The sequence below is a fragment of the Cardiocondyla obscurior genome, linkage group LG12 (genome assembly GCF_019399895.1).
Source record: "Cardiocondyla obscurior isolate alpha-2009 linkage group LG12, Cobs3.1, whole genome shotgun sequence".
NCBI classification, from domain to species: domain Eukaryota; kingdom Metazoa; phylum Arthropoda; class Insecta; order Hymenoptera; family Formicidae; genus Cardiocondyla; species Cardiocondyla obscurior.
In genome coordinates this window covers 521,545-534,694 of record NC_091875.1, presented here as the reverse complement: position 1 = coordinate 534,694, position 13,150 = coordinate 521,545, and the positions used below count along the sequence as shown (strand labels likewise).

At 41.0% G+C, this 13,150-nt stretch overlaps 2 protein-coding genes across 13 annotated transcripts in view; one reads left to right on the top strand and one right to left on the bottom strand.

Annotated features, from left to right (window-relative positions):
* The window catches only part of Raskol (Ras GTPase-activating protein raskol), a 219,734-nt gene that overhangs the window by 74,021 nt on the left and 132,563 nt on the right, over positions 1–13,150 (top strand). For 6 of the 9 annotated variants that reach the window (XM_070664804.1, XM_070664806.1, XM_070664808.1 and 3 more), the window contains exon 2: positions 1,264–1,741. The exons of 2 other annotated variants lie outside the window; for them this stretch is intronic. In XM_070664804.1, coding sequence (XP_070520905.1) covers positions 1,510–1,741 — 232 coding nt within the window. In that variant the 5' untranslated portion in view covers positions 1,264–1,509. Of the gene's footprint in view, positions 1–1,078; positions 1,742–13,150 lie in introns of those variants that run through there. One more of the 9 variants, XM_070664805.1, reaches the window with a different exon arrangement.
* Positions 1–13,150, bottom strand: part of LOC139107314 (uncharacterized) — a 107,867-nt gene that overhangs the window by 24,486 nt on the left and 70,231 nt on the right. For all 4 annotated transcript variants that reach the window (XR_011546497.1, XM_070664833.1, XM_070664831.1 and 1 more), the window contains 2 exons: positions 3,686–4,004; positions 3,526–3,569 (listed from right to left, as the gene is read on the bottom strand). Coding sequence is in view for 3 of the 4 variants with exons in the window: in XM_070664833.1 (XP_070520934.1) it covers positions 3,526–3,569; positions 3,686–3,846 (205 nt within the window). In the remaining variant the exon portion in view is untranslated. The remainder of the gene's footprint in view (positions 1–3,525; positions 3,570–3,685; positions 4,005–13,150) is intronic.

Here is a 13,150-nt window from a genome sequence, read left to right as displayed (position 1 = left end):
TACATATGTTTCGCGATCAGAGAATGACAGCGAGAAAGTGAGTTCCTTCATCGCGCTCTTGAACTTGAAAGATTCGTAATGACAGGTTGGCACGGGCTGGCCGCCTGCCCGAGAAAGCGAGCGTCGTCGGGAGAACGCGCGACGGGGTCCCGCTTTCCTTCTCGCGCGTGTCGCCTCACGCACATTTGACACGGTAGACTCTTTACGAACAACTTTGTCATGCTCAGTGAATTCATACAAGTAGACCAGATCGAAGATTACAGGTTCGAAGCCTGTCGCGCTTGCCCGTCACCGTTAATTAATTTGTACATGTTTCGACATCTCAATCCTATGTCACGGACTTATGTTGATGCAATTATCGTCAAGAGAATATCTTCTTAAACTTATGCTTCGCTCCCGTTTCTATTGTATCGATGAAATTGACAGTATAAAAATAATTAATTTTTTTTTTTTTTTACTTATTCGCGCGTTAAACGTTAATCGTTGTATTAAACGCGGCACGTCGACAGACGTTAAAACTGCACAGATTGTGAAACCGATCAATTTCTGGTTCCTGTTCCGTCTTTTTGCTTTCAGTCGGCAAGTAATTAAAAGCTGAGCCTAATTAGGATGGTATAACGCGTGACTTATGAAAAAAATTGGCAGCGCGCGTCGGTGGGAGTTATTATGACGGTTATTAGTCTGGCGTGGGGTTAATTTATGAAAGCCATTAGAAACGAACGCTTGATTAAAACTCACACTGATACCTTACGTTCTGCTCAGAAAGAATCGCCGTATATGTACTTCGCGTTGCGCAAACGTATAAAGTATCTTTTAGGGCTTTGAAAGAAGTTCGGTTAAATCTGAATGCTGAAACGCGGACTGGCGTAATAAAAGGATGAACGCGGAGTGAGGAAATAATTTAATGAACAACGGGATACATTTCCTTTCTTCATATTATCTCTTTCTAGAGAAATGCTTTGTGCGTAAAATCTTCCAACTTTTGTTGCATCCGTAACTTGATCATAGATTTTTCAACAAATTCAAGGTTAAAATTTTACCAACAATTTTAAACTTGAACTTTTATTAAATTTTTCACGAAAAAGAAACAAAAAAATAATTAAAATTTAACTAAATTTATCATTAAGAAATCATTAATGAAAAATCTATTATTAAGATTTTACGCAATGAAGGTAGGACACTACCTATATTATATCTCACATCGCACGACGACCGAAGAAACATTATTTCCAACACGCGAAAGATTCAACCGATTCTTCTCAGATGAACGAACGCGAGTTACCGTGAAATGAAAAGGTGAGACTCGCAAGAGGTGCGCACAGGGACGCGGGACTCGCGACGAAGGGGCGAGGGATCCGTGGAAGAATTGATGCTGCACGAGAGATATATCTTCGTGAGAAAAGTTTGGTGCTCCGCCGAGCGTATGCGTCGCGGCCCTTATTAAGCGGACGACGCGAGCGGAGAGGAGGACTTTGCGGTTTTCGCGAGCGAGAGAGTATTCAACCGAAAATGGCACTGATGCCCCGATGCCGCGGAGGCGGCGGCGAGATCCTTTCCGAGGAGCTGGCGACCGAGGATGAGGGGACCAACGGGAGTAATTTCGAACCCCTGAGCGACTCCTGCGGCGAGAGCGATATGGAGGGCCTCGACCTCTCTCTCTTCGAGCCGCAGGTCGACGCCGCTTCCTGGTGCGACAGCCGCATTCATGCTGGGACGCTTCACATTTTGGTCCATTATTGCGGTAAGCTGTTCTTACGCGGTGTATATAATACATATATTTTGTGTATATAATATACATAAAATGTACGTATAATACATCTTCCTGTTTGCTTTTCTTTAGAAATTTACCGCTAGACAGACCTAGAGCGATTACAGTTCTCTACGCGCAAAGATTTCAATTTCCTTTCAGCTGATTTTCTATTTGCTCCAAGTTTTATAAAGAGCTGATTTAGATTTTTCGTCGTATTTATTATTGGTTCACGCTTCCTTTTTTTTTTTGTTTAAACAAAAGTATTGCATTTTATTTAGACGAGAGTAACCATGGTTTTTCTTTATGCTCTTTCTTTTAGTAATTTTATTAAAACGTTTTACCTCACACGACGAGAGTGAATAGTTCTTATACCAATGTTATTTTTTTATTTTTTATTTTTTTACGAATGTCGCTTTTCTTAGAATCGGGATCGGTGACTGACTTAGGATTCAAAGATCGGGCGCTAAAAACGAAAGAAACGAACGCAGAAACATGTCGCGCTTATTCGTTCCGGCTGAGATAACAAATGCGCGCGATCCTTTAGGATTTACGTCGTTCCTCGGCAGCGCCTTGCCATGAACTCGTATGTCGTCGTGAATTCACATTCGCGTAGGACAAGAACGCAGCCGTTATTTAAACATGCATTTAACACGTGTCGGTTCCATATATTTTTTTTTTTTTCTTTGCCTTTGATACAATATAAAAGTGATATCTCGGCACCACTTTGAGTGGCTTTAGCCAAGATCTTGCCCTCGATTAACATACGGCGTTAGCGAGGAGAGAGCGACGCACTTGCGCCATTATTCTGTAGCCATAGGCCAATTGCCAATTGCTATCCCCTTCGGATAATTGCTATTAACATACAATACTGCCGGCGCAGCGCACGCGTCGAAAGGGATATCCTCGCTCGTGATTTACCGTCGTAAAAACATCCTCGCGGCCAAGATTAAAAGCGAATCTACACTTCACTTTCTACGATTTAGACGACGCGAAGAGGAATACATTATATAAACGACTACCTCGAATTTAGCAATTCGTTCTGCTTTTAAGGATTTACTTTCGCTCGTTGAATTTCCAGTATAAAATAATTTATATTTACATATTTTTTTTTGTGCCGCTGATGCGAAAAAGAGTAATTTCATTACTTAATGCGATTAGATCTCTGTTTAATTATTTCCCGTCGAACTACGGAAATCCGTAGCGCTAAGTTCGGCCACGCAATCTACTTCCGACGGTGCGTTCAAATAAGAGCTCGCTCACCGAGTGCATTCATTTCGCATCGCACGGAGAATGAACCGTATAAATTCGCCTTAACCACGCAATTGCGCGCGTGGGCGCAGACCGCGAAATGAAACGGCCGTCGAGCTTTTCTGCGGATTCCCTTGGTAGGCAACTCCACCTTGACGCCGGATATGCATCTTGACGCCACGTCCAGAAAGTAATTGGGTAATTTAATCAAGGCAGATCGCGGTGAATCGGATAACGTATGCGCTATACGGGTTTATTAAGCCAATAGTATTAACTCGTTCACGCGAAAAGACAGGCAGTCCAAGTATGACCGTTTTATTATCGTTTCTCTGTAAACCGCGAGATAAATTTTACACGCGAAACGAATTTTTAATGCTAGAACAAACCATGCGCTCGCCTCGCGTACGCTATTTTTCGAATGGCCCCAATTCGTGCGCGTCATTATAATTGAGTAATTTACGGTCGACGACGTGTTATCGATTCAAGAGACCCGAGCACAAACTATGAGAAAAAAAAATGCGACTTACCCATCTGCATGAGCTTCAGCGGAGGTGTAGAGTTCTGCCGGTGACTGTAACATAAAATGCAGAATATTAATGTAGAGATGCTAGTATATCAATTAATATAGTTAATAAAAAAGGTAAATTTTTCTTTAATTAGAATTTTATTTAAAGAATTAATTCTCACCTAAAAGTTGCTCCGCCGATGCAGGATGCCCGTCCCGGGCCTGCTCCTCCTCTCAGATGGGACGTGACGAGCCATCCTTCCGCGCACAAGTCACTCGCGAAAACCCCGACCGTGATTTTATAATCGCGAAAACTTCCAATGATCACTCTCGCGCGTTTCATGCTCGGCACTCGCGATTAGAAGAAAGTCGTGTGTCGAAAAACTACGCCCGAATACTCAGCGGATCTCACGGGACGACCGACGAACCGACCGTGGTTCGTATATCTTAATATCGGCGGTGACGACACTCGTTGACGACGGCGGATGCAACTGCGTCAATCTGTAACAGAAAGAGATATCAAGTTTAATCGTAGTTATCGTGCCGGAAGGGTTTTTGGTAAAGGGAAGTGCGAATTACTTTCGGTACGGAGACACGTGCTCGCTGCGCAGTGTGTAGTACGTGTGTGCTCGCGCGACCGCTGGAGAAGGACAGAGCGAGAGTGGGAGTAGTGGGGGAATATACCTAGCGCGCGGCACGTAGGCTCGCGCTCGCTCTCACCCTGTCCCCCCCGCCTCGCCCCACCTCCCCCCGCGCCTATCTATTCGTTGCTCTCGTTCGATTTAATTGTAATATTTCAGATCGATCAAAGAATCAAAAGGACTTCGCTTTACAAAATTAAATCAAACCTTAAAATCGCCGATTTAATTAGCAAACATATAAATAGGAAACGTAAAAAAGAAAAAAAAAATACGATAGTAAGATAAACGGGCAACTCACTTTGTTAATAACGACATAAATAAAAATGATATCGTTATATAATGTGATGTAAATTCTATATTATTTTAATTTTATTTTCTGTATTTTAACGCGAATATAACTCTTTACTTTTCGCGTGGGTGAGAACGGCGGGCTGAAACGCCCGTCAAGATTTTCCTCGTCTCTTCTCGGATAAGGAATTTACCTTCGTGCACGCTAGATACGCATTCCAATACCACGTCGTAGAAGCAATTAGGTAATTTAATCGGGTGGGATGATCGCGCATGTCGTGGGTGCACGTTAACATTATCAAGACGACGCTATTAACATGTCTATGGAGAATGACAAGCGTGTTTCACAATTTTTATTATCCTTTATGTGGAATTTTTAATTTCGAAAATGCTTCGTACACGATTTTAACGTGAATTCAAAAAATGTTTAGAGAAGAAGAATCCTGTAATATTTAAATATCTGTATATTGCATTATTTTCGTCCTGTGGCATTGCGAGATTTGCTATTTATACAAAGCTTTCTGGAGCAGCACGCCGATAATAAACCGATCGACCTCGTAATAGATAACTTTTATTATCGTAAAATTTTTAACGGCGTCGTTGTCCGCTGCGAAATAAAACTTTAATAATATAATCCTAACATTTTGATATTTATAATTCTTTGCGGCTGCTATCTCGATTTTCTCTTCGGTAAATGTAATGCATGCACGTGCTCAGTCAGGTGTGCAACGCATTTTCATTCGCCGCGTGCGCGAATGCTTTTCACTCGGATTAGACGGCTGCCGGGTGAAACCGTCTGTCAAGATTTTCTGGGGGATTTTACCGAGTCGGGAATTTTACTATGGCGTGTCCCAGATGACACGCACCTTGACGTCGTGTCATAAAGATAATTGGGTGCATAGCATTATTAACTGGTATGTCGGACGAATGTGCCTGTCGCGCGTCAACATGAATGGGTGCTAAATGTTAACCCGGAACTCGTGGAATCTGTACGGAAGCCGGAGATGAAAATATATGTGTGTATACTGCGTAGACAACACACCGCGTGTCTCTCGTATTCGCGTGGAGGGCGTTTATACGAATGTTTAAATCTGCGAGCTTTCAGTTCTGAACATTTTACGGGCATATCATCTGAATTTTAACAGATTCCCCAAATTAATTTATCGTGAAATCAAGACACCTGTTCGAGAAAGAGAAGGAGAGGGATGGAAGATAGAAATATCATCATTTTTACCTTCGAGGCTTACAAGTAGATGTATGTATCGCGCATCAGCTCGCGTCACGTTATCCAATCCATCACATTTTACAGATGATCCACAAGCAAGGAGCGACGCCGCCATTCTTTCCGGCGTGCGCAAATTGCTGATTATTAATCTAACGACGCGCTATCTCTCGCCGTGAGCGCGGTCCGACGTGCGTGCTCGCCGCACTTAAACAGAAAATCGTCGCTCTAGGCGGCGTGGCGCGGTACAGACGCAACGTAGACGTAGAAGATGCAGGGTGAGAGCGATGCGTTCCGGGGCTCTTCTTCTCCGCCGTGGGCGACCGGCCGGCCGACCGGCGGGCGGCAGGGAAAGGAAACTGTTACGAGATCGATTCGCGGCGGAGACCAATTAAATCGTGATCCACCGCGCGCGGATGTAATGCCGGCTGAGATTCCCGCTCGCAGATACGATCTTTCTTTCTCTCTCTCTCTCTCTCCTCGTCGCAATAAATCGATGTAGGTAAATGAGTCGCGGCGCGGCGCGGCGCAACGCGGTGGTTTCCACTGCGGGCTATTTTCCGTCCTGCTTTCTTCTTTCGTTCCATTGCCCACTTACACCAGCTACGAGAGAGGAGATCCCGGTTACGTTGCTGCTCTCGTCGACGTAAACACACGTTGCGGCACGCCGCGCTGCTCCGGGAGTCTCCTCTTCTCGGTATCTTCGGTGCATCGAACGGGCAGGAAAACGGAGACGCTCGGACCGCTCGCAAGCTGACTCCGGGCTGATTCTCACGTAGGAAGAGCCCCCGCTCTGTCACGTATCGATGCAAAGTAATCGTTATCGGCCGCTTCCTACGATTTCTTCCTCGATCCCGCCGATTCGCTTTATATTCTCGAAAGGGACGACAGATTTATGGGGCTTTTGTGCTTGTACAATAAGATTGCCGACGATATACGTGTATCCATAGAAATTATGTAACTTTTAATGGAAAAAAAAAAAAAAATTTTTTTTTAATTGTACTTCTACGCGAAGCTATTGTTTCCCATTCACTGTATTTAATTTTCACGTTCACGTTTGTGACTTTACAAGTCCTTTCGATCTTTTGTACGGTTTAATGAAATTGTGCTTTCTGTGTTATAATTCAATGCATCGTTCGAAAACTGAGAGGAAAGTTGAGGAAAAGGTCGTTTTGCGCGGCCGACTGGATAAATGAGAGAACGTCGCGGCGTTCGATTGACTGCACCAATTCCATTAGTCCAGCTCGTAGTAGGCTGTTTCCGCGACGTGCGCACGTATCGAAGGTATTGTGAGGGCCACGTTTGTGTAGAGTATCCACACCGGAGAGTGCTTCTTGTTACAAGTCAGATCGGTATCCGGTGAGGAGATCATCAGTAGAATCACTCATGCGGACAATTAAAAATATAGATACGATGGTTATAGCGGCGCAATAAATCGATATATCTTGATCAATCAAGTGTGACGTTCGGATATATATCATCTTCGTTATTTTTCATAAAAAGAACTCCGATTGTTTTAATACATTATTAATAGCGATGAGAAGTCAATGTTATAGACTGCAGAGAATTTGCACAATAATGAATATGTAATTTAGAATTGATACACATCCGGGAGCAGTTTTAATGTATTATTTGTAGAAAGCTAATTATACGTATCTTATTAGAAAATTATTACTAATATATTATATTTCTTAGTGGTCTCGGGTGTCTTTTAGGAAATCAATTTTATTTACGGTCTACTTAATATTACGACTAAAGTTGTCTTCTAATTGCAAGTTAAACGGAAACTGAACTGTGAAAATATAGATATTGGAAAGTTTATGGATCAATACGGTTTTACTCTTTGAAATCTTTCCAGGACTCGATGCCAAGTTATCTACGATCTAATATAGTATCCAAATTAACTTGTGACCTGGATATTCAAATTCTTGAATGTTACTTGCAGTATAGATACATGTATTAGCCATTAATTACAAAAAATCAGTTTTTAAAAAATAATTACGTACAAAAAAGTCTAATGTGTCACGATGTAATCGTTATCTAGAAATGCTTAAACATGTAGCGCTTAAAAATAGGTTGACCATACACGTTCAATAAATTTGGGAGGCTAGAAAAAAGTTTACACGTTTGATTGCGTAAGTGATCGAATCTTCTCATTGCATCCACAGAGCAGCAAAGCCCGTTTCGCTGTCCGCGTATTCTGTCGTTGCAGATGCAACGAGTTCTCTCTTTCTCTTAATAGAAGTGTCAGCCGCACTCGTACGGATCGGGTATCCGATGCCTTTTATATATTTATTTAAATGCCTGCTTGTTTGGTCGAACAAACACTCTACGCGTAAGAGAATTTTTCAAAAGTGATTTAACGATCTGTACGAATTATCTTACAATCTCACTGAATAATTAATTGCAGCATCACTTTACATATCATGTAAATAAGTTTAAAAAAAATTTTATGAAATTATAATGTAGAGCGTAAAGTTTAAGAAAAAATATATAATCGCGCGACGTATATAAAATTCTTTTTATTAGTAATTTAACATAACGTTCTATAAATTTTATTTCTTAAACGAAAATACAAAAGCGATTTTCAAATAAAGTAGGATGGCTCGAAGAAGGCGTTTACGCCGCGACAGAAATTAATTATACGAAATGAACACGTCGCGTTCGTCGATGTCGGCCCCATTAAAACCAGGAAATTGTTCGGCTTCGACATTCCGATTACGCCAGATGTTTTGACTGGCTACTATGTACCAACACGGTAGCGAATCTCGCTTATAACCAGCCCCCCTTTCTCATTTCTACTGCTAATCGACGCGTTAATTAGTGGAAATAATTGAATATTCGTATAAATGTTGGATTATACTATGATTCTCATTAATGTAGTAATTAAATTTTTTATTTTATATATTTTTTTTTTCCTGACAGATCTATTAATAGCAATACAATATAATTGTAATTAAGGTCTGGCTTTAAATCACGACTTTTAAATATTTCTTTTCTCCCCCCAAACATAATTTACTTTACAATTATTTTACTCTCTATGTATTAAACAATTTTATATATTCGTGCGAGTGTGTACATATATTTACTAGTTGCAATATAAATTTTCAAGTTATATTAATAACTTCTATATTTTTAGAATCTTTTGCAAAAGGCACAAGAGCAAAAAGTGAAAGTAATTCCCTCGACCACTTGACATCAAATTACCTCTTTCGCGATAGAAATCACGGCTGAGAGGCGATTGAATTAACCGATTGTCGGATGTTACACACGGTAATGACACCGTTTCTCATTGACGCCGCGTACGCGCGCGATCAATTTGCGGATCGTGATATCCGCGCGCGACTCGTTCGCCGCGGTCGACGAGGTTCGCCACTGTAACGTGAAACGTCATTTGTCGCACATTTACCATTTGCAAATTGACGTACTTGCGATTCGTAGCTTCGAATATAGGTACGCCCGTCCGTTTTACCTCGCTCCACATATTTCAATTTTCTATAAAAGTCGGAAAACGATCCCGATGACCCAGTTGGGGTTTAATCAATTCGCATACGCTTCCGAGCGGCACAATGCGCGGAGAAGATTACGAGTACTCGTAACAATTGGAGCTGACAATTAAACGAATTGTGCCAGTTTGTCGGCTCAAAATGCGAAGGGAGAGGAAAGCGGAGTCATTTGAAGTTTACTAAGAGAATTAGTATTTTCCCGGTCCAGACTGCTGCGAATTTCGAGCCCCGTAGTTGACATGGAATTAAGTTTCTTGATAAGAGATCGGATGGAAAGGGAGTCTGTATGTCGAGTCAATTACGACTTTACCTTTATTTTTACGCGATACAAGAAAGTTATGCGAGTTGATCAAAAGGTTCAGAGAAGTTGAACTAACGTTTTAAGAGATGATTAAGGGAGATGGTTAAAAAATTTAGGTAGAGAGTATTGAACGCTTTTCGCGGGAATTTTTTTTTTTTGCAAAAGTTAATAATTAAATACAGCATATTTTATTTAACGAATTATTTGCTGCTCAATTATCTGAAATATTTTTATCTGCAGTATCAATTATTTATTTATTTTATTTCATGTATTATTTAATATTAAATATATTGGAAGCTTTTAAAATACGTAAACAATTCAATATATATTTAAATGACATATTAAGATAATTTAATACTTTTAAATGTGTAATATACAATATGGCTCCTTTCAATATATCTTCTAATCGTATAATATAATATATTGATTGGTAGAAGATCCTATTTCTTTTGGTTGCAATTGTAAAGACGACTGGTTTGATATCGAATCGTTCAGAGAAACGGATTGTAAAAAAAGAAAACGCAGATGATCGGAGAAAAGGTGGCCTTTTGAAAGCGATAGACACCTTTGTGAACGGCTCAGAAGATTCTTTATTGGAAGCGACTTCTGTGGTACGAGGCGACAGATGAAATCTGTCTGCTTTGGCCTCGCCTCCGTCTGGCATGAACATAGTTTATAGGCTGATAAACCGATTCATCTGAGAGGTTCGGAGGAAATAAAATCAGAAGCCGATCCGTTCATAAAAGCTGTGTACTTATGCTATTGAGAGCAGTGCTACTACCTTCTCGATATTTTAAATCATTACTTCTTTGATAGAGAAGTCCTTTCGTTATTAACTTCGTTTAAACGAGTTCTTACGCTGGCGATGATAAATTAAAAAAATGTTTTGAATTATATATCGCGTTGATTTTTTTTTGTTTTTTTTTTTTTTTAAGTGAAAATCTAAAAGTATCTTGATCTGTTAATTGCAAGTGGATTTGTAATTGACTTCATTGGGGTACTGCTGATTCGCGTTGCGTGTATGTATAAATGTATGTATTATGCAAATCGAACTGTGGACCGACTCGTGAAACAAAATGGTTATAATCTCATTCTCGCACATGTAGCAATTTACACGTTGTACGCGCTCTCGAGTATTCGAGCGTCTGCCCAATTACTTAATGACTATAATACAGTCTTGCACCGATCTTGCAGCGTGTTACGTTGCTAGCACCGTTGCTGATGGTTCCGTTTGACGGCGCGTGTACCGTGCTCATTAATTAATAACGATAAGAAGGAGTATTGCGATTGTGCGCGCCTAGTGTATTCTCTCACGAAAAATAAAATATAAAAATAAACGCGGAAAAAAAAATGCGATGCGAGCGTAGGGCGAGGATCACGGAGGAAAGGTGAAGGAAAAACGGTGGAGGAAAAGCTCTTTTGCGAGAAAACGGGTCAGAGATAAGATCGCTTGTAATGAACTATCCGGGCTCGAGTCTAATGAGGGCCGCAGAAATAATCTCGAGTTGAGATTATTTTTGCTGGAATCGCACCGGCACATCCGCCCGCGACACACGCGGCTCTTCGTTGTTCTCTTAGAGGGAGGACATCGTTTCCAGTGCCCGAAGAAACTGGAGGATTTCTCACCTGTCGTCCCTTGTCTTTTCCAACACTTCCGCGACGCGAGGGTTACGAGAGTTAATTTTTTTTTTTTCCATGCAAATAATGGTGGTGACACGCTCTCTGTGAGCGAAATTTTATTTAATATATTTCTTTCTTTTTAAAAATTGTTTAAACTCAAGGATTAAAGTATAAATTTTTCAACTTGCATCAGCGTACGATCGCCATGTACAAATCCTTTGACATTTCAGTTACGCGCAATTGATTGTGTTATCCGCGACACTCTCTTGACGTTCTTCGTTTTTTGCTCGAGATTTTCATCTAGAGTCTTGTGATCATTTCGAGAGGTCGGAGCACTTTCCCGCTCTCCTTTCACTATTTTCCTCTTTCGACACTTGACTTGGTACTCTCGTCCCGCATCTTCGTGCACTCGTCATCCCATCATGTAAATGCGATTAGTCGCGCGCGTGAGACCGCATGCCGCCTCGAAAAAAAAAAAAAAAAAATCTCGAAAGGACAAATCCGATTTCATTCCAGTAGAGAGTTCGGTGTAATTAAAGGCTAGCCAAACGGAACCGCGTCGACGTTTTCTCTTAATTTATTTCATGGATTTAATTAGTCCACGAGATAAGTAGAATCTACTTCCCAGTCGCGACACGCGCGATCATCCCTGAACGCTTCTCCTCTGCCGTAACTCTTGCACGTGAGGACATGGCTTTATCTCGAGAGTGACGAGCTCGGAGGAGGCTCCACCTCTGCCCTAGCATCATCCCTCATCTGTCTTCGTGTCCTCCGTGCAAATATAACTACAAGCGTAGAGACGTGCGCGCACTCGAGACGCGCGGCAGTGGACTTTCGGCCGGATATGGAATATTAACGAACGAGCAGGAGAGTCGAGCGTAAAATTAAGCGGTTTACACTTTTCGCGTCGGATAGGTATCCGCGTAGATGGAGATTTGTTCTACTGTTGGAATTAAAACGCTGCCAAGGACAGCGGGATATACGAATGAGGGGAGAAAAAGGGCGACGAGGAGCCGGGTAGCAACAGGAATTGATGCGTCATAAGAATCAGAATGGAGCTCGATATAAATCTCGAAAGTTAAAATAATTTAAAAAATAATAATAAAAATGAAAAAAGAAATTGTACATTAATTATTACGTATTACATGTTAAATAGCATGGGGAGTTTATATTTTATATGTAAATTATATCTATCAGAAATCGTATATGCCTTTCACATTCCTTCTATATGATTTTTTTTTTCCACACATAATATAGAAATAGGCATGATCTCTTTTCCGAAAAAAAAAAAAGTGGAGATGAGTGGAGAATGTTGAATATGACGCGACCTTATTCAAAATAGACGGATTGGAATAGAATACGCAAAAATTGGGATTTATTGCTAAGTCCCTCTCTCGGGGAAGAGTCCCGCGGGAATGCCGCCGCGTGCACCACACGCGCCTTTACGCACGGAGGAAAAATTCGAAGGAACTCGAAGGAGGAGAAAGATAAAATTTGATTCAAGGACAGGCGATGGCGGAATATTTCCGATTTTATTATGCGGCGTTCCCCCTTTTTTCTTTTCCGCGGAAAATGGTTGAGTCCCGCAGCCGCGTCTCGTCCCCGATTTCTCTCGGGAGCCGATACCGCGTGTTCGACTATTCGACGTGGCTCGCTGGTTATGCAGATGCAAAGACCTTGCGAGATCAACGGAGAAATACCGATGGTGATGGAACAACGTGACCATGGAGAAATAAAAACTGAAAATCAGGTGCTTGCAAAGTAACTGTACAATTCTAGATTCGAGACTCGCTCGCGAAACGATCTGCTCCGTTAATGATTTATTAGAAACGTAGATAAATATCTAACACCCGATTAATCGAGTGTAAAAAAATATCTTTGAAGCAATCTCTTTTTATAGAAAAAAAAATTAATGTAATATTAATTTGACAATATGGCAGTATTAAATATTTATGTTAATTATTTTAATATTTATTAAAACATAATTTAAGATGTTAAGAATATGTGGGAAGTAACGGTTTATGTTTCGTTAATGTCTAACTATTAAATATTAACAAAACTATAATTCT